We start from the raw sequence: 27,170 nt of genomic DNA, 5'->3' as shown, positions 1-27,170 counted from the left end.
ACAAGACAGACAAAAAGAAAAACAGAAACGATCCCTGCATTTAAAGTTGGAGACACAAAACTATTGAAAAATGTTGGCAATAACATTTAAAGTTTTAAAGTAAACATTTTATTCGCATTTAAACTTTTTTATTTTAATCTAATGTCATTTTATTAAAAAACAAAAAGTACTTCCCTCTCCTTTGTTCACCATCAAATCTCCCCACTGCCTCAAAATTACATATTAGTAAACCAAAAATGATGTTCTTGCAGTCAACTATATCATATCCATAATGAAAGTGTACATCCAGTGAGAACACAAATATATTTATAGAGTATTTAGGTGTGTCTGATACTTTAAAGATAATATTCTACTTTCTGACAGACAGAGCTGGAAGAATGTCTTTTAAAATTAAAGGAAGAAAGAAGGGCAAGAGTAAAGGCCGATGAACGGATAATGGAGGTAGTTATTGTTTGTTTAATATTAAATATCAGTTCACATTTGCTTTTATAGCTGCATACGTTGTATTACCTAAATGTTTAGTTTGGAGTAACTATCAATGACAATTAGGTGTGCATTAATATATTATATAATGGTCAAGCCAAATTATGTGAACTAATTTTTTAAAAAAATCTGGGTTTGAATTGCTTAAAAATGATGAGTTCCATTATTTTCTATAGAGGCTCTTTGTACATTGATGAGCCTGGTATATCTAAACACTTTCCAGTTGTGTACTAAGTGACGTGACTAACGTCCATCACATGTTTGTTCTCTCACCATCTCTGCAGGAGGAGAAGTGCATACAAGGGAGTGACTTTTTTGGTAGAATGTTGTTTAATATACATGCTGCTATATGCTAGAGAAGGCAAGGTCAAAGAAATGCATATTTCACTTTTCATTGAAGGTGGTGAGGTTTATGATGGTCTTTAGCTCCTGAGGGAGTTCATTCCACAGACTTGGATTGGCTTCTGAGGATGTTATATCTTCCATACACATGAGCTTCACCCTTATTATAATGAGCTCCATTGTGGCATAGGAGCATAATTGTTGAGCATGGTCTTTATCATGGAGCTTTAGGTGATCTTTTAGATATCCTGGAGCACCTTGAAGATGGGGACAAACACCTTGAACTCAATTTTTTGTATTCTGTGGGAAGCCAATGTGGAACAGAGGACAGGATTGATGTCTTCACAGTAGCCTGTATTGCTGAGAGACACACTGCAGCATTCTGTACTAGTTAGTTTCCTAAATACTGCAGGCTTCATGCCCAGGTATATTGCATTGCTGTGGTCCCAGATAAGAAAAGGTGTGAATAACTAAGGTCAAAGTAATGTGTGTCATTTACCAGCTTGAGAGAAATGGTGACATTTGTATTTAGTCATGTGTGTTTGCCCTCTTGGTCTCTTACTGCTGGTCCTATTTCAGAGTCTTGAACTCCAGTTTTAGCCCAGCTGCTGTTTCAGTGTGCTTTCAGTATCTAGCATCCAGGCCACTTCGATTAATCACTCTTAGCAAAAAGTGAACAGTCTTTGCTTGTGATTTATAATAGGCAATCAATTAACTATTTCTCTGTGGAGTTACTAGTAAGAGTATCTTGGCTAGAGAGTAACAAGTAAATAGGATTCCTTTAAACAAAACTCAGCTTCAAAGAAACAGAATACATGAGTGGATTTGGGTTCTTATATAGAGTTTAGATTGGTGTTAAATGTTGGGGTTTAAATGTGGCAGTACTCTTCCAAGCTCAATCCATGTGAGTTGCCATGAGGCATCACTCCCAGTACAAGATGCAGATGTCCAAAATATAATTGTGTGTACACTCTAGGTGTCATTGGACAGCTTGAGCTTGGCTGTCCCACAGTAGGTTTGGAATAATATCTGTGGGCACTGTTGAGCTCCTAGGGCTTGGCTTCCCATTGGTGGGGCACTTAGATGTCTTGCTGGGCTTTTTTGGCTTGGCTCTCCCTTAATGGGGATCAGATGCTCTACTCTGCTAAGTTCCTTGTTTGGGGAGAAAAAAGATAAGTCATGGTACTCTTTCAAACACCACCCGCAGTAGATTGTGCAGATCTGTAAACCCCTCTCCTTATTTGCATGCTTTCATGAACAATGAAATATTTAGGCCATGTCTACACTACCAATTACATTGGCAAAGCTTATGTCACTTAGGGGTGTGAATAAAACACCCCTCGAGTGACATAGTTTCGTCAGCATAAATGGTAGCGTGCACAGTGCTATGTTGTTAGGAGAGCTTCTCCCGCTGACATAGCTACCACTGCTCTTTGGGGATGGTTTAATTATGTTGAGGGTAGAGTTCTCTCCTGTTGGCGTAGAGTGGCTACATGAGAGATCTTACTGTCGTGCAGCTGCATCAGTACAGCTATGCTTCTTGTAAGGTCCCTAGTGTAGACATAGCCTTAGAGTTGACATTCTAATCATCTGCATCTGAAGTAAGACCTTACTAAGAAGTATGGGGGGCAGTTCACAGCTTTCAAAGCTATTCCAAATACAGGAGGACAGTGCTACACTGCAGACTTGCTTTTTTTCTTCAATGAAAGCGAACATTCTGGGTCACAAAAAGGCAGCTGGCGAAAGGTGCCACTGTACTCGCCCAATCTGAGATCTGCTTTAGACACTTGTAACACTAAATATAAAGAGAGTACTAACCTTTGCTAAGAGGTGCCTCTTTGTGGATAATGATTACACTTGGTTGTTTAAAGATTTTCACGGAACACTTTTTTCACCTAAAAGAGCACAGTTTGAAATGCCTTACATCCTTTTTCAAGGTTTATATCATCCTCAGTGATAACATTAAGTGATACTTATTTTTTTCTCACCCTTTTTTGTAGCTGGAAGTTGAAAATGCCCGGTTAAGGAATCTAAACTTCTCTCTGTCTGAGGTTCTTCATGCACAGTCAGTAACCAACATGATTCTGGAAGATGAAGGTGTTCTGGGCAGCATTGAGACCTCTTTCCAAAAGTTTCATGCTTTTTTAGACCTTCTTAAAGATGCTGGGTAGGTTATTGTAATATCTGAGTATTTTACCTTTTCCTATTAAATCTTCCTCCTCTTCCTGCCCCCTCTTCCTCCTGATAGGGCCTGCCTACCCTTCAGGTATCTAGGAGGATCTTATGGGTCACCTAAACACCTGGAGGGGAGGCATGCACTATTGGGAATAAATAGAAAATAAACTTCCCCCTCTCCAATTTTTTTTCCTCATTTCACCCAAGCTAAACCAAATCAAGTTTACTTACTTGTCTCTAGGATAGACTTTTAGGATCTCCAACTCCCTCCTCTTTTTCTTTTTCTTAAGAGAAGGAAGTTTCTTCTCCTTCTTACCAAGCATTCTTTACTGGAGTCACCTCCGATTCCCAGCAGCTCTGGAAATATGGCTCTCAGAAATCCAAGTGCTGAGAGGGGAGTTCCCTCTCCGACTGCACATGGGACCTCTGGTCTCAGACTCTGATTAGAGGCGGCAGTCTGAGTTTGTTTTGTTGAACCTTCTACTATCTTTCCAAGAACAGTTCCTCTCCCCCATTGGCTTTTTTCTTGTCTCAGAAAATACAGTATGACTTTGCCATGACAACCCTAGAATGGAGAGCATGGCCTGGAGGCTTTCCTCTCCACCCTTAAAAGGTATACACTTACAGGTCTAAATCAAAAAAGAAAAGCGTGGCCACACAAAAGCTATGGCAGAATTAAATGAACAAGTTATATTTTTGGACCTTAAGATTGGCTCTTTAGTGGTCTTGTCTGAGATGAAGAAATAAACACAGGAAAATCTCAATCCAAAAATCTCCAATGAATTTTGTAGGCCAGATGATTAAAAGTTGACTAATTAGTGGCTTTCGATCATTCTCTCATGTCTTATGAGCAAATACGGCTTTTGTAAGTTCCACTCACACAGCTCTTTCTATCACACAGTCCCTGATTCAGCAGTGATAGAGGTAGCTTTCCAAACGGCTTCTACTCCAAAAAATATGTCTACTACCTCATGAACACATTGCACTTGGAGAAAGATGGAAGAACTTTTTTCTTCCTGTGCGGATATCACTTCAGACGTGAACTCTCCAGTTAAGAAGGGACTGTCCATAGAGCCCCTAGACCAGGGATTGGCAACTTTTGGCACGCGGCCCCTCAGGGAAATCCTCTTGTGGGCCGGGATGGTTTGTTTACCTGCAGCATCCACAGGTTTGGCCGATCGCAGCTCCCACTGGCCACAGTTTGCCATTCCAGGCCAATGGGGGCTGTGGGAAGCTGTGTAGGCCGAGGGATGTACTTCATGGGGTCAGTCTTAGTTGGAAATTTTTGTACTCCCCATTGATGAGGGAAATTTCCTACTACTTGCTGCTTTCCATCAGTGCAGGAGTGGTGGATCAGCTTGTAAACACTTTGGAAGGGATAGTAGTGAATAAGTTAAATTAATGGTACTTTTTTTCCTCACTATTGTTTTCGTGTGTGTACTTGTATTGCATGTTCCTTTTGATGTGTGTGTCGTTTCTGTCATTTAAGAGTAGGATTAATATGAGACAAGTGAATTATTCTTAGTATGAGTTCTTTGGGAATGAGACTTCTTAAGTCAGAAAGACCTTTGAAATAAAAAATTTTCCTTAGAAAAAAATGTTCAAGAATGACTGTGTTCATGTTTTTAAATTAATTTTTATCCTGTCTTGTATACTTAGTCAATGTTAACAGGGATTTTTGTTGGTCATTTGAATTTTTTCCTCTCAGGTCACTATTTTGTATTCTAGAACCACAAGATGTGTGTTGTAATCCTGTCAGTTGATCTGCTTGACAAAAACTGTAAGGTTTTCTTCTCTCTAGGCCAAACTGTGATTTTCTTGCTCACATTGAATATTATCTGACTGCATATATAGCCCCATTGATTTCACTGGGAATCGGGATTAATAGGGAAATTTAGTTTTATTAACAATGAATAATATCACAATCTGCCTTTCTGGTAGTACTGGGCAGAAAAGGTAACGCATAAGATACAAGCATCTACTCTTCCTTTCCCAGCAACCCTTCCATCTCTACTGCTTCTTAGCTTCCCAGTTGAAGGTGTCTTAGTTGTAGTGCAAAAGCAGGAAGGCAACTCCTGTAGCTTACAGTAGCCATAATTTTTAATTATCCTTGGACTCCCCAGGCTTTAGAAAAGCCTAAAATTAAAAGGGAAAATTCAAACAAATATTTATTTTGCAACAGCTCTCTTTCTTCCTCTGGTACAGGTAACTACTGCTCATTCTGGAAAGATCACATTTTACATACATTTTTTTTAACAGACTTGGGCAACTTGCTACAATAGCTGGGATAGACCAATCTGATTTTGGTTTGTTGGGCCATCCCCAAATGAATTCTACTGTCAGCAAACCTGCTATTATACAAAAAGAGAAATCCTATGAGGAAGAAAGACAGGAACAAACACAGAATAGCAAAGTAAGTGTCGGGGAGAAAAATCTGAAGAATAATTGTGGTAGTATACTTTATTTCCTGGTTATTACCCCACTGTATGTGATATTCATACATTGGTAAAGGACACATGAACATTTCTTAGATCCTCAGAATCTCCTATATCGTGTAGAGGGGGCATGTGCAGAAGTGTGTGTGTGTCTAAAATCTGTGTGAATATAAATGTATGACATACTACTGAAGTGTGAAAACCATCCATTAGTAATGCAGGTTATCCCAAACCAGTACAAGTACCACACCTTTCTGGATGTGTCACTCTTTACAGAAAATCATTTTAAATGGTGTATTTTTTGTATTTCTTATACTTAAAAGTCAGGTTTTCTTAGCTAGCATGATTCCTGCTGTAGAAGCTTTGGAAAGGGAAGAGAATTACTTTGAATACAATTTAGAAATGTCTACAAATTACCTAAATTAGTTTTATATATAGGTGTTACAACTTTAAAATCTGATGTTAGAAACAAGTGCTGCGTGTTCCATGGAAAAGTTGGGAATTTCCCCTTTCATTAGTATAAAGTTCACATTTCTTGCCCTGATGGGCGGGGCGCTTATATTAAATGTTAAACCTGCCATTAATCCTAAGCAGCAGGAGAGTATAAATTTGTAATATGGTGCTGACAAGATAAAGCTTAGCAGCATGTTCTGAAAGTTAACAAACTTTTTTGAGTCTGTTGGACTAAGGGGAAGTGAATTCCAGAGTTGAGCCCTTAAGTAAGAACACCCATTCTAAAGATGTGCAGATCTGGGGGCTGTCAGCTTGAGTGTTCCAGAGGATCTTAACTGCCAGGTTAAAAAATGAGTGGGTATCCAAAACCTGGTCTACCCCAGGAAAATTTGCTATGCTACAATATCATTGTAACCCTGTAACATGCTTGTAACATGCTTCACATCCACATTAAAAGTACTCTAAATGGTTTACAAGCATGCTACCAGCTGCAGGACACTGTGGAATTATGAGGACTGGTCTACACTCTGACTAAATCAAATCAGTTTCAATATTAGTTAAGCTGAACGAGCTTTAAAACTAGTTGGAGTGTTACTGTAGATGAGGATCTTGTTGCTAAAACTGTTTTTGTTGCTGATTTAGTTGTGGTTCTGGCCTCTGGAGCCTTGTTTACGCTGTCTCCAATTGATTTTAAATCTGGTTTGAATCTTTTTTGAAACTTAACCCATTATAGGAAGGCCTCGTTATTTCTCTTCCCCTCCCCACCCCTTCCTAAACTGAACTTTCTGTAAAAAGTAAAGGATATTCTAAAAATATACCCTCATCCAATTTCATTACGCATGTATTTTACAAAGATGACTGTGTAAAAGTACAGTAAATTAAATTAGTGGCTTCCTGGCTTCATTAAGAAATTTGATTTTATTTTGAATCTTTTGCTTCAGAATGTTGGTGGAGACATCAAACTTTCTCTTCCTGGCCTCATCCATTCTCAGGTTCTTGTGAATAATACTTGTGCCATTCCCAGAGAAATACAAGAATTTCAGGTCACTGTTCAACAGCAGCAAGACTTATGGGGAGAAACTGAAGCTCAAATGGATAATCAAAGAAAGGAAGAGGAAACATCCAAAAATAGCAGGTCATCATCCTCTGAGAAGAGTGTCAAATTAAGTGAACAGACAAAAGGACATTCTTCGAAGCAATCGGCTATTAGTCAGCGTTCATTCTCTGATTCCAATGTAAATCTGAAAAGTAAGGGTAGCAAAAAATTCAGTGCCACTTCTAGTGAAGACAGCCAAAACCTTTCCTCACAAAAACACATCTACAGAACAAATGAAACTGGAATGGCAAATGTTGCAGCCCGAGGAAATCAAAGTAAACTCCAAACAGCAGATCGTTCTAGAAATGACACAGAAGGATTTGATTCTGAAATACAGGAAAGTATCCATTCCATGAAAAGCATGTAAATGAGTCAAAAAAGAAAGTTCAGATTGTTTTCCACATGTGTAGAAGAAAAAATGTCCATAGTTTTTTTTTTTGAGAGAAATGTATGCTTTGAAAACTTTCCACACTCTTTACTGTTTCATATAACCATAATCTTTTCTCATTACACAGTTTTTAGCAAAACCAAATGATACATCCTCAGAATGGTACCCTTCAATGTTGTCAGAGTTTAGAAAGGCTCTGATGTGATGCAGAGGGGTGTTTGATTTGCTGTGCAGTACAAATTAATATAGATTTATTAAATAATAAAGTTTTAAACAAATAAAATGAGACAGTACTAATTATGATTTGCATTTTCAGTTGATCATATTTAAAACCATTGTTTATTTGTAATTACATATCCATTAGTGCTGAAGACAATAGGGTATATGCTCCCTTAATTGTTTATGCATAGCTCCCATTATTATTGGGAAAATCAAGGGTGAGTCTAAATCCCTTGCTAGTCAACATTGTTTATTAAAGTATGTTCTTGTTTCATAGTCATAGACAATAGTGGTTTTGTATATCTTTGACAGTAACACGTGAATTGAAATTACAGTAATTTTATTTGAGTGATTTTGTTTTCATCTTTTTTTATTATATAATGTAAGCCATAACTCTTACTGGCTCAATTGAAAATTTCAAGCATTTTTGTTGTTTTCAGACAGTGGAGTGTATCTCTATTTAATCAGCCTATATTAGGTATGGAGATTCTGTTTTTGTATTGAGACAGTTATTGATTGCATTCAATCACTAGCATGTCCCACTTGAAATTTAGTTTCTGAGATGATGGTAATTCTGAAATAGTGAAACCAATTTGATTTGGCTTCATAGAAATGGCTAAGAGGTTTAGTATTGGGATCATTTCCTGCTTGCTGGTTCAAGACTAGCTAGTGAAGTCATTACTATCAAATGGCTGTTAAATGGTCTTTTTAAATGAATTAATTGTGTTGGTCCAGTTCTTAGTGGACAAGTGCCCTTATCACAAAAATTCATATTGTATCTAATTTGTCCTCTTATTGGTAATCTTAGCAGTGATGCCAATGACAGAACGAACATAGAGCCTGAAAAATCAGATTTTGGTGCTGCTGAGAGTAACAAAAATACTGAGGAACATAGAACTACCTCCTTTCCCTAGCGGACCTTCCAGAACAGCATTGAGGCACTCTGGTTCGGGCAGTCCATTTTAATGAAGAAATATGAAATGTCAGTGATTATGAAAGATTGGCATCCCTAGAGACTGAAGTTCCTTGAATTTAAAAGACCAACAAAATTGAACCTGTTTTCCAGCAAAATTGTTCAACCGTATCATATGGGGAACTGCTTCGAGTGGAAAATGTTTTATCCCACACAAATGGAAAAATATTGAATGAATATGGCAGTCTGGATGAAACTTTTTCCTTTCACAGCAGAAATCATGAGCTTGTTCTCCTAATGGCTAGAAATAAGATACTGCTCTGTAAGCCAGGAAAATGCCATATTTTTCAGTGAAAAACCCATTATGTATCTTGTGGATGATATCTAGCTTTCTAGTTAATGAAAAATATGTAGCATGTTGTTGAAGCAATGGTTTCCTTAACATTTTTTAGTTTTAAACTATCTGTAGCAATTAACCTTATACTTCCTAATTTCTCTGTACCTTCTCTGAGTATGAAACATATAAAACAAAATTACTAATTCATGATTTTGTTCTAGGCTTAAGTCAACTGCATAATATTGAAATGAACACTTTTTTATTTTATTTATTTAAATTTTAAATAAACTTCTGCAGATACTGAATGGACTGAAAAAAGTCTACTTGATCTCTCTCTCTCTCCCTCTCTCTCTCTGGACTTTCCTCTTGAATTATTTCTGCCTAATATTCTTGATCAATTTGTAGGAGATGAATCCAGAAGAATACTTTAAATAGAAACATAAATGTAAATATTTTTAAAATAAAGTTTGTAAAGAATAAAACATTCTTGTTCTTTTGTCATGAGGTTTCTAGTGGAAAAAGTATGGGCTTGTGAATATTAGAATGGACTCCTCTGAGATCATCTAGCTATTCCACCTTCAGGGGACCTCTTGTACACATAATGAACAGTAACTGCTTTATAACCAGAACCATCTGTAATATGTCCTCCTAAAGAGAGAATATGAGCGAACCAAGACGGCTGCTAACTGAAAGAAGTGAAGTGTCCAAAGTATTACTTTTAATTACTCTGTATTCAGTTATTGACAAAAAGGAATAATGTCTGTAATGAAGAGAGATCGAGGCAACATATGAATTGAAGTGTGGCTTTTTTCAAGATTATAAAACAAGCAATTATTTTCAAAAGTTGGTAATTTTTCTGTGGAAAATTGAACGTTTTTTCTTTTTGAACAATGTGCATGCATCTGATAGCTCCGCTGTTCATATTTTTAAAAGAATTCACTCTTGAAGAGTTGGAAGTGATGCTTTTAGTCCCCCAAAACCATAGGGATTAGTGAATTATGCACAGGGCTGGGAGAAAGGAGGTACTAAAATCTATTTCCACTTTGTCACTAACTTTGCTTATTATTGCACATTTAAATAGCACTTTTACAGTTGTCATTTAATTATGCAGTAGGTTGATTTCACTGACTGATTATCAGAGGTTATGGAAAAGGTCACAGAACAAGGTTTAGCACCACAAGTTAGTCTAATCTGCTAGATCACCAGGGCTCTCAAGCAAATACCTTTACCTGTTGTTGACAGGGGCAAGTGACTGTATCAACACAGGATAAATAATGAAATTTCAACAAGACTATAGTGTGAAGAAAGCAGCTGGTCCTTGATCTATGGATTAAAACCTTTACAGAAGAATTGGGCTATAGCTGGCTTCTCTAAGCAGTCACATTTCCCTAAGAAAAGGTCATGCACAAGGTTATGGTTAGAGGGAGACAGAGGTCTTTGAGTGACAGCAGGTTCTTAAACATGCTTTGTAGCAGGTAATAAGCAGTATATGACAAAACTATAATTTTATCAGATTGTTTAGACCCTGAGTAATACTTGTGTACAGAAAATTAACTATTTGAAAATATTATCTAATAATTTCATACTGATGTGTCTACTTCAGTTAATCAAAAGTGACCTGTGGTAGTTGATTTATTGAAGAAAAACTCATACGTCATTGAAGAGAACGTTGTCCTGTTTCTCTGGCATACACCAGATAGTGGTATGAGAGACGTGGTAACTAGGTAAAGAAAAGCTACATGCTTGCTTCTAAGAGATGCCACAACTTTTGGCATACAGAGAGTACCTGGGACAAAATGCGCATCAGGTAACAGGATGTGGTACTAGCTGTGTCTCGGTTACATTTATTATTTTTCTTTCAATTCAGAGCAATAAAACACTTTTGTATAAACTATCTGCACACCTTGCCGATTCAAAATACAAAAACAAACAGCTTGCTCCATTGGAACAGGTCTAAATACCAATACCACCTAGTATGTAGGGAGAACTGAGATGCTGACCAAACTCTCCTCAAAGGCCAGTTGAAACAAATGGGTCCTTCACCATGATCTTAAAGTCAGCAGGTGTAGGCTATATTGGAGTAGGAGGATGTTCCAGACATCCTGATATCCTTAGTGTGATCTTGGCAACAAGCCCCTTCTCATATCAATGGGAATTTAGAATCCGCTCTTCCACAGACTGCACTTGTAGCAGTATATAAAGAGGTGAGGTGGTCTTAGGTAGGCTAGTACTAGCATGTTAAGGGGTTGATAGATCAAAGATGGCACCTTTAAATCTATCCAAAAGTTCACAGGTCTTAGGTGTCGTGCTCTTTATAGCATACCCCATTTATCTGGTGGATGGCTGCTTTTGCACCACTGCCAGCTTCCAAATCTAAATGTAGCTGGTAACCTAGCTACTGCCTTTTGGGGAGGTGGAGTATTGAAGAAGCCCTCCCATCAGCATAGTGTCTTCAATGAAGCACTATCGTGGTGTAGATGCAGCATTTTAAGTGTAGGCAAGCCCTCAGAATGCATTGCAATAGTCGAATCTTGATGTGATAAAAGCATTTGACTGCATATCCTGATTTTCTTTCTCCGTCATTGAGAAACATCAGCATGATCAATGATCTTACAGAATACGAAACAGATTTGTAGAAATATCTGCATGCACATGACTGTACAAAAAGAAAAGGAGTACAGATAAATTGATTAGTCTCTAAGGTGCCACAGGTACTCCTTTTCTTTTTGCGAATACAGACTAACACGGCTGCTACTCTGAAACATGACTCTACAGTTAGCGAGAAAGACTTGGGGCATGTCTCCACTGGCAGAGTTACAGCACCGCTCAGAGGGCGCTGAAGGGAAACCACTGTTGTATGTTCACACTGTCAGTTGCCTGCGCAATATCGTGTTCACACTTGTGGCACTTGCAGCAGTATTCGGAGTGGTGCACTCTGGGCAGCTATCCCACAGAGCACCTCTTTCTCTTCTGCCGCTAAGACTTGTGGGAAGGCGGAGGAGGGTTGCGGGGAATCCTGGGTCCTGTCCCAATGACCCGTAATGCATTGCTTTGCATCCCAGCAATCCGTGTGCTTCCGTCCGCATTTGGCGCCATCTTTCAATGGTTTCCATACTGCAAACCCTGCCTCTTCAGGCTGCAGGAATGGATCCCGAACGGTTGACCTGTATACTGCTCTCTCTGACCGACACATCATGAGTGGCAGTGGAGTTATTCCTTAAACTACAAAGGCAAGAGGAGTGAGACATTGATCTCGCCATGCCTAGTAGCTATGACACGAGATTACTTGTGGCATTCCTGGAGGTGCTGACCACAGTGGAACACCACTTTTGGGCTTGGGGAACAAGCACTGAGTGGTGGGATTACATCGTGATGCACATCTGGGATGACAAGCAGTGGCTGCAGGACTTTTGCATGAGGAAAACCCCAATCATGGGTCTGTGTGATGAGCTTGCCCCAGCCCTGCGGTGCAAGGACACAAGAATGAGAGCTTCCCTGCCGTTGGAGAAGCACGTGGCGATTGCACTGTAGAAGCTGGCTACTCCAGATTGCTATCAATTGGTGGTTGTTAACCAGTTTGGAGTGGGAAAGTCGACTGTTGGACTTGTATTGACAAAAGTGTGCAGGGCCATTAATCGCATCCTGCTCTGAAAGACCGTGACTCTGGGCAACGTGTATGACATTATAGATGGCTTTGCACAAATGGGCTTCCCTAACTGCGGAGGGTCAATAGGTGGCACGCATATTCCAATTCTGGCACCAGACCACCTAGCCACTGAGTACCTTAATTGCAAGAGGTATTTCTCAGTGGTTCTCCAGGTGCTTGTTGATCACCATGGGTGTTTCACAGACATTAACACAGGCTGGTCCAGAAAGGTGTATGACGCATGCATCTTTTGGAATGCTTGCCTGTTCAGGAAGCTGCAAGCAGGGACTTTCTTCCTGGACCAGAAGATCACCGTAGGGGAAGTCGAAATGCCCATTGTGATCTTGGGAGACCGTGCCTACTCCTTAATGCCGTGGCTTATGAAGCCATATACTGGGCAACTTGAACGCAGCAAGGAGCTGTTCAACAACAGGCTGAGCACATGCAGAATGACTGTTGAGTGTGCTTTTGGCCATTTGAAAGCCCGCTGGTGCTGCCTCTGTGGGAAGCTGGACCTGGCTGATGACAATATTCCTGTGCTTATAGCCGCGTGCTGTACGCTCCATAATATTTGGGAAGGGTGAAAGCGTCACTCAGGGCTAGACCGCAGAGGCTCAGCACCTGGAGGCTGAGTTTGAACAGCCAGAGACCAGAGCTATTAGAGGGGCACGGCGTGGGGCCATAAGGATCAGGGATGCCTTGAAGCAGCAATTTGGAGCTGAAAGCCACTAATATTTGTTGATATGCTCTGGAGTGCAGTGCTTGTAATGCTAGGAGGTGATTGGTGCACATGATGCAATATATAGATTTAACATAATTGTATGTTGCTTTGCAGCCTTCTTTTTGCATTCAATTGATAGAATAAAGATTGCTTTCAAACCAACACAATTCTTTTAATAAAAGACAACCGGAGGCGTGAGTCAAACAACAAAAACCAGCAGCAGTGAGGGTGAAGGGAAGGGCTGAGGAGGAGGAGGGGTCCCAGGATGGCTAAAGATTTGTGTATGTCCAGGGATCATATCCAACCTTCTTTGCACTACAGTGAAGCGAGTACTTTACTTTAGCAGGGCCAAACTGCAGAGGGATGGGTGTTGAGTGCACGGGGTAGTGAGAGTCCACGGTTCTGGACTGTGAGGGGGAGGAGTGGAATGCCATGTGTATAGACTGGAGCCAGGAGGTTGATAAGAGTGTGTTGGCAGTGTCTCTGGGAGGCACATGGAAAAGAGTTTTGCAACAGTGACTGCTGGGGAGGGTGGGCGTGGAGCTGCTTGGTTTGAAGAGCTAGTATCTCCTGGAGCGTGTCTGCTTAACCTTTAAGAGCCGATCTGTGTCTTCATTCTGGCGTGCTGCATTTCCCCTTTCGGTCCCTCTTCTCGCTGTCCCACCACTCTTCCATTCCTGTTTCTTGGCAGCGGAGTGCATCATAACATCACACACACAGTCCTCCTTGGTTCTTCTTGGCCGCTTTCTAATTCTGCACAGCCATTCAGCCGCCGATAACAAAGAGGGAGGGTGGGCTCCCATGGTCATCTCCGTGAAGTTTAAACACAACATTTTACAGAAGCAGTATTTGCAACACACACAATGCTGATTCAGTGATTTAAAACCCCACCAGTACACTCTCACCTGTCACTAACTGGCTGACCCCAGGCAAGCACACATGAGCCACGAGACCCCCAAAATGGTGAGTAGCTGCAGGGGCAGGGTAAATCACTCTTCCCGGACCCTGCTGTACACTGGGCACGTGGCTCTTGGGGAGAGCCAGCATTGTAGAGGGGGCCTGATAATCATTCCTATCTCCACACTTTCCACAGGATGTGATCATTATGGAAGATATCTTGATGCTGAGGGTGAGCAGGGAATCAAGGGAGGGTCTTCTCCAAAACTGCGGCTTCTGCCCTGGCCCCTATGCGGCTCGCCTGTGTGCAGCAATGCTCTCCCCGCCCTTCCGCGCCCCCCTCCCCCTGTGACAGCACAGTGGCGCAGGAAAGTTACAATTAATGAGGCAAGAAACAAAGGAGCTGTCGAAAAACCTATGGCAGCGGATTGCCCAGTATCTCCACGAGAGTTTCTTGGAGATCTCTGAAGGAGATTCCCATGAAGTGAGGGAGTCAATAAACAGCCTGTTCCGCTGCTCAGAGTAGGCATGAGGTGGGAGACAAGCCTGCTTTCTGCAACCCTCTTGCCCACAACAACTCACTTCAGCGATTGCCAAAATCAGATCCACTTACCAGGGGCCTCTTCTCCTGTTTGCGCTCTGCCAAGATCTGACTGCTGTGACTGGCTAGCCTCTGGGGTAGAAAAGAGCTCCTGGCTGCATGCATCTCTAACCTCTGAGTCGTCCTCTGCCTCTGGGTCCCCCTCTCCTCTCCCCCCCCCCCCCAAGATTTCCTCCTCCTGCCTCGGTCCACTCTCGACTGGCACACAAGCCACCAAAGTATCCACAGTGGCCTTCGCAGTGGAGGTGCGGTTGTCGCCGAGTATCGCATCCAGCTCTTTGTAGAACCAGCAGCTCGTGGGTGCAGTACTGGAGCAGCAATTTGCCTCCCGCGCCTTGTGATAGCCATTCCGCAGCTACTCCACTTTGACCCTACACTGCAAGGTGTCCTGGTCATGGCCTCTGTCTGTCATGCACTGTGAAATCTGTCCGTAGGTATCATAATGCCTACTGCTGGAGTACAGCTGGCACTAGACAGCCTCCTCTCCCCTAATGCTGATGAGGTCCAGCAGCTCAGCATTGCTCCAAGCGGGGGATCGCCTGGTGCATGGAGCAGGCCTGGCTACCTGGAAAGATGCGCTGAGACCACTGCATGCATCACCGAGCAAACAGGAATGGGACTTCCAAAATTCCAAAGGAATTTATGGGGTGGGGCTGACGGTTGGTCATCTGAGGGCAGGGCAGTAGAGTTCAAACCGATAAGAGAGGTGAGAACAGGCATTGCGGGACACCTCCCAGAGGCCAGTCGCAGCTTTGTAATCCAGCAGGGTGTCTACACTGGCACTGCAGGGCTGTAGCCTTGGCGCAGAAAGCTGTATGCCACTCGTTGGGGTGGTTTTTTTAAAGCACTACAACTGCGCAGTTTCTGCATGCTAAGTGGCTTGGCAGTGTGTACACCTTGGGAGTTACAGCACAGAAAGCTGCTTAGCTGTGCAGAAACTTGCTAGCGTAGACAGGGCCTTACTTTAAATCTTCCCAATAGCATTTTGTCCCATTGGGCAAAATAGTATAAAACCTCCCTCCAAATCTTACAATATCTAAGTTCTGTTGCTAAATGTGCTATTACACAGTTTGTTACAGTATGTCCTCTATATACATTTTATAATTCTTTACCAAAAAATATAAATAAATAAAAATACTTGCTATGTATCTTGAAAGGCTAAGGGAATTCTCCTGCCACTTTTCCCATATGATGAGAAACTCCTAAACAATCAGCTTAGGAAGTACACATATGTGATAGGCTGGTTCTGGCCCAAGGTGTCTTTTAGTTTATTACTTTATCTCATGGTTCAATTAAGGGTGTGATTCCCCCCTTCCCCCTCATGTTGGTATTACTGCAGCAAAAACATTAATTGCAAAGATTATTGCTTCACAGTAAAATACATCTTCACTGAGACTCTGGAGTCTAATATTAAGAGCTGTATAGTGGTGGAGAAAATTACTATTTAAAAATGGTATTTAGATCTGGGGAACTAAGCTTTTGATTCACTTAACTGCACTATAAGATCTCATTGTGAGGTACCAAAGGTATTGTGTATATGTGTATCTATAACCTAGTGGCACAAATACCCTAGCCTATATCTTACAGTAAGTATTTTGGTGTCTTCTTTTAAAATAGTTTGTACATTGTGTCAAAGATCATTAAAACCAAATGGACTAAAAATTCTTACAAGCTTGACCTCTTTCAAAGGTTTATATTTTGTAGAAGGGAGAAAGCCTTTTTCCTTTAACTAGGACTAAAACACCTAAATGTTTCTTTGTTCACTGTTTTTAAAGGATTTTTAGTCAAGATGAAATAGTCTTACATCAACTCTAGTACATATAAAGCAGTAGCCCTCATAATCCTTTGTTTGTCCACATCTTCATCATTTTATTTCTACACAAGGACATACAAAGTACCAGGTTTTACCTGTAACTATTTTTTATTACTAGAGACTCAGAAAAGACTCAATCTTGTTCTTTTGGAAGTCAACAGTAGCAGGATTGGGCCCTAACTCAAGGAGATAAATGAAAACAAAAACCCAGACTTAGCCCTTACAGCAGTAACACAGATTTAAGGAACCATTATATTAAAGGGCAAAGTTTGACTCATGAAGAAATGCCATACTATAACACAGTGATAATTGTCATCCGACCTTTCTGTACTCTTAAATTCTGACACTGAAGTAGTAACTACCAGTGCCACTAATACTGTTTATAGGCTCTTCAGTGTAAGGATCTGTGGGACTAGAACCTGGGTCTGCAAAAATGGAATAGCTCATGTTCCTACATTCGCACTAGGATGGTCATGCAGAGTCACAACCAACGACCACTGTGGAGTTTAGGTGCTGCAGGAAATATCACCGAAAGAGTCCAGGGCGACAGCTCCCTGTGCTCACTATTTAACCCTAGAGGATGTCCCAGGATATTGTCTGAGTAATTATGCAGACTTCTGATCTCATCTTGTTTGTTGATCTCCAATTCTGACCCAAGCCTCAGCCTGACTCTTATCTTCTGATTCTAGTCTGGCAGCTATCTTTGCTCTCCTGTCTCTGACCCTGACTCTTACTGCCTGATTCCAGCCTGGTATCTACCTCTGGTCTCTGACCCTGGCCTGACTCTAATCCTGGCTTTTGCTCATTGATCCTAGCAGAGACGCCATCTTTCTTAGTTGCCGGGTGGGCTTGACCCCCTCTCTGCTCCAGACCACGTCCCCACTTCACCCCTTCCCTCAAGACCCCACCCCTGAGTATGCCCTGCCTTCCCCCACCTCTTTCTGCCCCAGCTCTTCCTCCTCCTCCTCCTCCTCCCCCCCAGCGCCTCTTGTGCACTGCTGAACAGCTGATTGCGGTGGGCAGGAGGCACTGGGAGGGGAGGGGGGGAGAGTGAGGAGCTGATTGGGGGTGCTGCTGGTGGGTGGTGAGCACCCACTTTTTTTTCCTGTGGGTGCTCCAGCCCTGTAGGACCCATGGGGTCGGCGCCTATGGATCCTAGCTCATGATTACTGTGGTTCTGTGTACTGAATACTGTCTTGTGACCATCTGTGAGTTGGTGACACCAGCCCGGCTGTGACTGCTAGACCAGCCTACCTATTCCCTTATCCCTTACAACCACAAACACCTTTGTGTTCACTGCCTAAAGGCAGCAAGAGCCAGATCCCCATGATCCACCACATGATCTGTAGTCTGTATAGCAGTGGTTCTCAAACTTTTGTACAGGTGACCCCTTTCACACAACAAGCCTCTGAGTGCGACCCCCCCCTTATAAATTTAAAACACTTTTTTATATTTAACACCATTTTAAATGCTGGAGGTGAAGCAGAGTTTGGGGTGGAGGATGACAGCTCGCGACCCACTATGTAATAACCTCATGACCCCCAAAGGAGTCACAACACCCAGTTTGAGAACCCCTGCTGTATATAATACTCACCTTTTACATGTGCATGTGTTACTCTGATCTTTCTGTACTAATTGCGCACTCTAAACTCTTTAAATATGTTAGTCAATACAGAATTTTAATCTTGCTGAGGCCAGAGCTAAGGTTGTGTGGCTGAGTATAATTGTGAGAAACTAGATGTGTGTGTTGTTGGGCTTGTATGTTGGAACTGTAAAGGAGATGGTGAGTATAAAGGAGTTTGAAAGGTAAATTAAGTGAATTAGGTATGACATGGGTGTCACAGCTGAAGACAACTGCACCTATATTTCCCCCTCATGGTCCAGTAAGGGCACCCGATCTAGGCTCCCAGTTCCTCAGCCATTACCTCTCAGTGGAGACTTGCATCTCTCTCCTGACTGGGGTTCCCCCCCCGCCCAGGTTGCACAGTTCCCTGACTATACTGTGAGTTCCCCAATAAGCTAGATGGCCCAAACAGCCAGTGTCTCCATTTTGCTTTCTCTCCCAAAGCTACAAACAGCATAACTGCTCACAGTTATAAGTTACCACACGACCCATTCTAGGTTTCAGAGTAGCAGCCGTGTTAGTCTGTATTCGCAAAAAGAAAAGGAGTACTTGTGGCACCTCAGAGACTAACCAATTTATTTGAGCATAAGCTTTCGTGAGCTACAGCTCACTTCATCGGATGCATATTGTGGAAAGTATAGAAGATCTTTTTATACACACAAAGCATGAAAAAATGGGTGTTTACCACTACAAAAGGTTTTCTCTCCCCCACCCCACTCTCCTGCTGGTAATAGCTTATCTAAAGTGATCACTCTCCTTACAATGTGTATGATAATCAAGGTGGGCTATTTCCAGCACAAATCCAGGTTTTCTCTCCCTCCACCCCACTCTCCTGCTGGTAATTCTAGGTAAGCACTTTGTTCTTAAGGTGAAAGCCTCACAGAGAAAATATATTAAAAATAATAAAATGATGGATGCTAATAAGCTTACCAGAGTCCCAATTCCAGGAATGGATCTGGTAGGTGGTCAGTCCTTCAAGCCCCACACAGGGTTTTTTTCTGTGATTACAAGTTCATAATCACTTTTTGCTCACAACGAGAACCCATATATATAGATTAGCCTTTCCTTTATATAAACTGGGTCTGGGATCTTCAGAGACCATGAATATGTAATCAGTTATATAATGGTGCTCTCCTCAGGGCATAGCTTCAAAAGGTTGGATCCAACTGTGGGAATTTGCATTCCCCTCCTCCCAGGTATTTGCTACGAAACCCACTGAACTTTGTGAGTTCATTCTTGTCTGGTTCATTGATTAAAATGAACACTTCTCATACAATCCCACAATAACACATAAACTTTGCATTTATAGTTCAATGGATTCCAGAGCTATTGAAACTTAATTCAGTAAGATCTCTTAAAGATATTGCAGGAAACTGCTGTATCTGTTTCACTGGGTATAAGGAAACTGGAGATTTCCAAAATTTTTAGTAAAAAGTGATTAAGAAATGCAGTTTAGAAACCTTAACTTTAAGTTAACAAAGGATTTTTTTTGTGGGGAGGGTGTATAAAACTATTAATATCGTGAATGTGCGTGCAATTTCATTATGCATTTTGGATTTGGATACAGACTGTCTACTTCAAAGTCTTGCTGGTTGTTAATGTTTTCCATGTTTGTAGTTTTCATGTTTGATATGACAAAAGTCTGAAATCAATACATTGACTTTTTGCCACATATTACTGAACTACTTACATATCGGTCTCTTAAGCCTTTTTGTCTCCTTTATTTGGAATCTGAAGCTCGTATACACATTTCACAACTGTTATACATAATACTGGAACCAATAACAGAATATCTGATAAAGATATTGTGATAAATGAAGCGGGGGAGGTACCTCCCTTTTATGGACAGCCAGTTAGCTATAAAGTCCCTCTCAGTAGCTCTTCTCTACTTGCTTTACCTGCAAAAGGTTAAAAAGTCTCACTGTGATTTATAGGTAAAAGGAAGTGAGTGCACACTGGGCTAGAACTTTTTAAAATTGAGGAAAAACTCTCCCTTTGTCTGCTCTCTCAGCTGGAAAGGCGGACCGGGCAGCAGGTATGCTGTAAGAAGCTTGGGGCCAGGTATGAAAAATCATCAGTATCATACCTAGAAACTACTCATTTAAAACCCCAGATATGTAAGTAGATCAGGAAATGTCTAGGCAGATGTGATTAGGTTTTTCTCTCCTTATTTCTTTATGGTTTTTTTTTTAAATAAAATTTACCTTTTTAAGAACAGGATTGCATTTTTGTGTCTTAAGTGGTTTGTGCACATGTTTTGTAGTTAGCTGGTGGCAACAGCTGATTTCTTTTTTTTTTTTCCTTTTCGTTTTTCAGCTCATCCCTGGAGGTGGAGTGAAAGGGCTTGAGGGTATCCCACAGTAAGGCATTCCCAAGTGTGCCTTCCTGGGCTCTCAAAGGGATTCTGCACTTGGGTGGTGGCAGCATTTACCAATCCAAGGTCAGAGAAAAGCTGTAACCTTTGGAGATTAATACAAGCCTGGAGTGGCAAGTATTAACTTTTAGAGTCCTTGCAGGCCCCCACCTTCTGCACTCAAACTGCCAGAGTGGGGAATCCACCTTGACATGGTGTCAGAGAAGTGGGATCATTTTGAAACAGAAGTACAGACCTCAGGATTCTAAAAGGACACATTTTTCCTTTTGGCAGTCTGCAAAGCTAGGGAGGTTTTTCTTTTTCTTTTCCTGAGGGGGAACAGGCATGCAAAGGGTTCAGCCTACAAACCAGGGAGTCCAACAAGCAGTTTTATTTTTTTTTCTTGCTTCGTGGCAACAAAATAGAAAGGAGGAGCCCTTCACACAGCCAGAGAGACCCCCAGATGCCCTCTCATCCCACCGCCCTACTCTCCAACCACCCACCTTGCCCCAGACCACAGTCCGCTGGGTGATGCTTTAAATGTAATGAGCTGGGGCATGTGAAGGCCAACTGCCCCAAGAGCACCAGCCAACTGCAACTCATCACTCCAGGGTCCCACCGAGAGTCTTCAGGCGCAGATGCCTCGCAAATACCCCCAGAGCCAAAGGAAACTGCGAGTGTAGGTGGGAGGAAGATTACTGCGTGGAGAGACACTGGAGCACAGGTGTCAGCTATCCACAAATCCCTGGTGGACCCCAAATTCATTGACCCAAAGGCTCAAGTGATGGTGCAACCCTTTAAGGTCTTTTAATGTGCCTACAGCCAAGTTGCCTGTCCAGTACAAGGGCTGGTCAGGAATATGGACTTTTGCAGTCTATGACAATTATCCTGTTCCCATGCTGCTGGGAGAAGACTTAGCAACCATGTGAGGCTAATGAAAAGGGTGGGGATGGTCACCCGCAGCCAGGCTAAACAGGCCTCCACACCTAACTCAATTCCTGAGCATCCTATAAGGGCCCAGTCTGTGTCCCCAGATACCACAGGCCCGGGGACCCAGCCAGAGGTGGTAGACCCAGACCCCGGACCAGACTCTATGACAGCAGTTGTAGATCCAGTTCCTGGGACCCAGCCGGAACCAGTCCAAGGATTGGAACTGGTGGAGCAGTCAGCACCAGAGCCCGTGCTTACAACCTCACCAGAGTCAGGGGAGCCAGCACCAAGGGGCGCCACGGAGCCTGCACCTGCAGCAGCAGCTAAAACGGTGCAAGAGGTTCAACCGGAGCCTGTAATACCACCTACTGCACCAGCGGAGAGCAGTTCACAGTCGACGGTGACACCCCTATCACCTGCATCACTTCCAATGGGACCAAGACCAAGTCCACAATCCAATGAGGAACTAATGTCTCCAGCATCAAGGGAGCAGTTCCAGGCAGAGCAGGAAGTGGATGAGAGCCTCAAGGGAGCTTGGACGGTGGCCCGGAGTGACCCACCACCTTTCAGCTCTTCTAATAGGTCCAGGTTTGTTGTAGAAGGAGGACTCTTACACAAGGAGACCCTTTCTGGTGGGCACAAGGAGGACTGGCATCCTCCGAGACAGTTGGTAGTTCCAACTAAGTATAGAGAAAAGCTCTTGTGCTTAGCCCACAATCACCAAAGTGGCCATGCTGGGGTGAGCAGGACCAAAGACCGTTTGGGGAAGTCATTCCACTGGGAGTGAATCGGCAAGGACGTTTCCACCCAGGTCTGGTATTGTGAGGTGTGCCAGAGGATGGGAAAGCCCAAGAACAGGTCAAGGCCCCCCTTCAGCTGCTATAATTGAGGTTCCATTTCAGCATGTAGCTGTGGATATTCTGGGTCCTTTCTCTCAGAAGACACCCAGAGGAAAGCTGTATATACTGACTTTCATGGCCCCAAGGCTAGGGCTGGTGCCTGAACCATCTAGAGATTGAGGATTCTGCTACACCCTTGGCTTAAGAGGCATGTGGCTTTCAGCTCATACAGGCAAGGTTCATACACTAAGATTCAAATGTCCAAGGTTCAATCCTGCCCGCTGACAACTAGGGACTGTCAGTGTTACAAGTGCGGGCTTGTCCGAGATGTCAACTGCGAAGTCTTTGAAGCTCAGTATGTGCTTAAACATGTCCTCTCCCAGAAGTACTCCCAGAAGTACACACACTATTGCTATTTACTTAATCACACAGAAAATACACAGATTGGAACAAAAATTGTAAACCCTATACACAATTCCCTGCCTCAGTTTCCTCAACACACCAGGCCATTCTATGGGCCTGGATCAGGGTCACTTGGGGTCATCCAACATCCTTCTGTTGCAATGCATCACTTATATGCACAAAAACAGAGCCTTCTCCCCCAGCTCAGCTAATCTGACCTTGGCCAGTTCACCCCCTTCCACCCTCTTGCTCACATGTCCTAAGGGTCTTCCCCTAGTGATTTTTTTTTAGAACCTTTTGTTTTTGTCATCTGACTCTTTGTCAACCTTCAGTAACTTTCACTCCTAACCCCTATTCTCCTTAACACCAACTTGGCCAAACTGGTTTCCCAACTCAGGTACCCTATTTAGCATAACGATGCTGTCATCAGAACATAGTTTTAAGTAAAAAGAACAGGAGGACTTGTGGCGCCTTAGAGACTAACAAAGTTATTTGAGCATAAGCTTTCGTGAGCTACAGCTCGCTTCATCGGATGCGTTCAGTGGAAAATACAGTGGGGAGATTTATATAGTTTTAAGTGTCCCCCATTGTCCTCAGCCCAGTGAGTACCTGCTGTAGGTCCTACTCAACAGAATGGTTACATATAGAAAGACGTTTCCAACCAGTTTGGTGTACAGAATGTGTTCAACTTTCAGTTCTAACATCAACAATACCTAAATCCAACATTTAAAATTCTAGTAATAAACGTGCCGGTTGCATCAGATCTTGGGAGGATCCAACTCTCTACCAAGTTTTGTGCAGGTGGATAGTAGTTCTGAAGAGTTGTCAGTCAACAGTAGTGCTGCCAACAACATATTTCAGCTACAGCCTAAACAGTTGAGACTTATTAGTCATTTATGAAAAATGTTTGACCATTTGTAAACATTTTTTGAAATATTTGTACATGTGAGTTTTTGTTAGAAAAGAACATCTCTGTAATGAGAAAGTATAACAAACACTCATATAAATACATATTTTAAAGATAATTTTCTCCAGAAAACTTCATGCAGACATCTTGAAAGCAGTTTTGAATTTGAAGGCAACCACCCCGGGAACAGACACAATAGCATTGACTTAGGTGAATGATCATACAGAACAAGTAGCAAATTATGCATAGCAAATACTCATTGGGAAAAGATGTGGGGAGGAGGTCCCGAGCAATCAGAGTGGAATGTGTATAAACCATTTGTCAAATCATTTTAAATAAACACATTAGCATCTTCTGAATTTATTTGTAGATTATTTGCAAACAGGAAAAGGGGCTAAACTAATCTCTTATTTCACATTCAAGTTAACCTGGCTGACACAGAGGAAAAAATTCAAATAAAATTTCCTGCTATTTTCACTAAAATTTAAATATACATTATTTAATCAAATTCTAGCAAATATTTCACCCAGCTGAGTCTGCATCTAACCTTTCCCAGAAAACAGGCAAATGATTGATGCAAATATGCTGCAAGACTATGTGCCTTTACTTCCATTGCTTTCTTAGTTTAGCTTTTCTTGTTAAGATTCAGATTTTAAAATTTCTCTCTCATTCATATAAATATTATCTCCTGAAGCTTCAACTTGCCAGGAAATGCACGCAGAGAACTTCCCACTGGAGTGAATGTGAGATTGGGGTGCAGAGCCTCTGGGATGACTGGGTCCCTTTAAAGTGATGGTGCATCCTTTAAAATGACACTTCCAAATAATTTAGGCAAAACTCTAGATTATGATTAAAGAAAGTGCTTGAGGTGATGGGGCAGGGAGATGTAAAAGAAGTGACATGCTTATGTTTTCCTTTTTAAAAATTAATATGAAAAAATTCCTTTTCAATTTTTGGGTTGAAGACCATTCCCCTTCACTGATAGAAACTCGAACGTGACAGCCTAGTGCTATGGTATGAAAATCGGAAAGTGAAACTTTCTGCAGGCTGCAAACTTCATTCATCAGACCACTTGAATTTCAGTGTCCAAGCTCAGTGAAATGCACATTGAAAAAAGAATAAAGCTTGAATGGTGAAAAGGCAAACACATTTGAAAGTGACATTCATTTATGTCAGTTGCTCTAGCATATTTATTACCAACCACACAATCTTTTTGGACAACTTCCTTCAATGTCACTACCCTACATCCCTGGGAACTACTCAGAAGTGCCTGAGAAGACAGCATGTTCACACCCTTCAACTGTACCCATTCCTTGGGCTTTTCACAGCTGGTATCAAGTTCTTAAGTAAACCTCCCAGTTTCTCAGTGCCCTCTGTCCATCCTCTGGTATTCTCTACACACACAGTTTTTCCTCTCTCATATTTCAAATGACCAGGAAATTGCGTGAGATTAATAGAGACTTGTCTGGCCCCAATTGCTCATAGGAATTTTTTCCATACTTATCAAATTTTAAGAGGTCCCTATAATATTAGGTTGTAAGGAGGGAATGAGGCAGCCAGAGCATAGCAGGGTTTTCTGATTTTGAGTGCAACACCAGTGAGGGAAAGTTTTCCACCTGCTGGCAAAATGAAGGAACAGTAGCTTTACACATCACTCCATCTGGGGGGAGAGGGATAGCTCAGTGATTTGAGCATTGGCCTGCTAAACCCAGGGTTGTGATTTCAATCCTTGATGGGGCCATTTAGGGATCTGGGGCAAAAATTGGGGATTGGTCCTGCTTTGAGCAGGGGGTTGGAGGAGATGACCTCCTGAGGTCGCTTCAAATCCTGATAGTCTATGATTCTATGATCTGACAAAATTCATTGTTGTCACTTAAAAGCATTGTGCGGCATTGCATTCTATGTGATTGTATAAAAATATGCTAATGAGTGTGAATATAATGTAACTGGAATATGCTTCATGCAAAAGGGCTCTTGTAAAGTGTCATTACAAAGTTTAATCTCCTGAGTGTGGTCATCCTATTTGTATAAATGTATCACTCTTGTATCTGAAACTAGAAATATGAAATATAACTCTGAGGTCCTATTGTAGTTATGCAAAGTGTGGGCCATTAATGGTGGTTTGGAATTTTAATGGCTTCCATTAACCAGGACAATTACCTGTAGATGGCTCTGTTTTACTTGTAAGTCTTCCTGTATACCTGTGGACTGGCAAGTGGGTAATAAAGTCTTACAGTGACATATGACCATGTCACCTGAACTGGAATCCATCTTTAACTTGGTGATTTTCCATTGAGAAGAGGGGTGGAAACCCAGAGGGACAAAGAATTCCCGCCTTATGCAAAAGATATATAAGTGGTTGGAACAGAACAAAGGGGGTGGCCATCAGGAGAAATCCCCTAGCTACCACCTGAGCTGGAACAAGGGCTGTACCGGGGAAAGGATTGTGCCCAGACTAGGAAGGCATCTAGTCTGTGAAAGAAACTTATTGAAACATCTCCGAGGGTGAGATTTTATCTGTATTCAGTTTTATTACCGTACTAGACTTAGACTTGTGTGTTTTATTTTATTTTGCTTGATAATTCACTTTGTTCTGTGTGTTACTACTTGGAACCACTTAAATCCTACTTTCTGTATTTAATAAAATCACTTTTTACTTATTAATTAACCCAGAGTATATATTAATACCTGGGGGCGGGGAGCAAACAGCTGTACATATCTCTCTATCAGTATTATAGAGGGCGAACAATTTATAAGTTTACCCAGTATAAGCTTTATACAGGTGTGAAGGGGCAAGGCCAGATGGCTACAGTAAAGTAACAAGGAACAGGTATGTTAGCCCCAGGCCAAACAAATCCCTGGTACCATGGTAACCATATGGCAGTTGCTCCAGGTTAATCAAGACATCTGGGTCCAATTAAAATCCTCCTATAAAGCAGTGGAGATAGCTAGCTTGATTGGGATACCTGAAGCCAATCAAGGGCTGCCTGGAACTAGTTAAAAGCCTCCCAATTAGTCAATGAAGCGCATGTGTCAGGAGCTGTAGGAGGAAGCCATGCTGTTGGAGGAACTAAGCAGTACAAATCTATATCAGGTGCAAGGAAGGAGGCCCTGAGGTAACGGTGAAGGAGATATTGAATGGGGGCTGCTGTGCAGAATGGCCAAGGGAATTGTACACATCCTATTTCCAAAAAGTCAGCTACCATAGCTGCTACTATTCGGGTCCCTGGGCTGGAGCCCAGAGTAGAGGGTGGGCCCAGGCTCCACCCTCCCTTCCCTGATTAATCACTGAGACTAGGAGACAACTGAGACTGTGCCAGGGAGGGTTGCTTCTCCTCCCCTCCCTTGCTGGTTTATGATGAAAATGGCTCAGTAAACTGTGACCCTAGCCTCTAGAGAGAGAGAAGGGCTAGTTCTTGTCCTAGAAGAAGTAATAAATAAGACTTCCTTTTTTACTTTCTCCACACCAGTCATGATTTTATAGACCTCTATCATATCATCTCTTAGTTGTCTCTTTTCCAAGCTGAAAAATCCCAGACTTTTTAATCTCTCCTCATATGGCAGCTGTTCTATACCCCTAATCATTTTTGTTTCCC

At 42.0% G+C, this 27,170-nt stretch overlaps 1 protein-coding gene across 2 annotated transcripts in view; it reads left to right on the top strand.

The window, feature by feature from the left end:
- The window catches only part of CEP78 (centrosomal protein 78), a 52,834-nt gene extending 43,553 nt beyond the window's left edge, over positions 1-9,281 (top strand). For both annotated transcript variants that reach the window (XM_073345093.2, XM_073345092.2), the window contains 4 exons: positions 364-441; positions 2,826-2,992; positions 5,260-5,413; positions 6,830-9,281. In XM_073345093.2, coding sequence (XP_073201194.1) covers positions 364-441; positions 2,826-2,992; positions 5,260-5,413; positions 6,830-7,351 — 921 coding nt within the window. In that variant the 3' untranslated portion in view covers positions 7,352-9,281. The remainder of the gene's footprint in view (positions 1-363; positions 442-2,825; positions 2,993-5,259; positions 5,414-6,829) is intronic.
- Positions 9,282-27,170: the final 17,889 nt, after the last annotated feature.

Source organism: Lepidochelys kempii, chromosome 5, assembly GCF_965140285.1.
Source record: "Lepidochelys kempii isolate rLepKem1 chromosome 5, rLepKem1.hap1, whole genome shotgun sequence".
NCBI classification, from domain to species: Eukaryota; Metazoa; Chordata; order Testudines; family Cheloniidae; genus Lepidochelys; species Lepidochelys kempii.
Note: the sequence above shows the minus strand (reverse complement) of the source record. Positions and strands in the feature narration are given on the sequence as shown.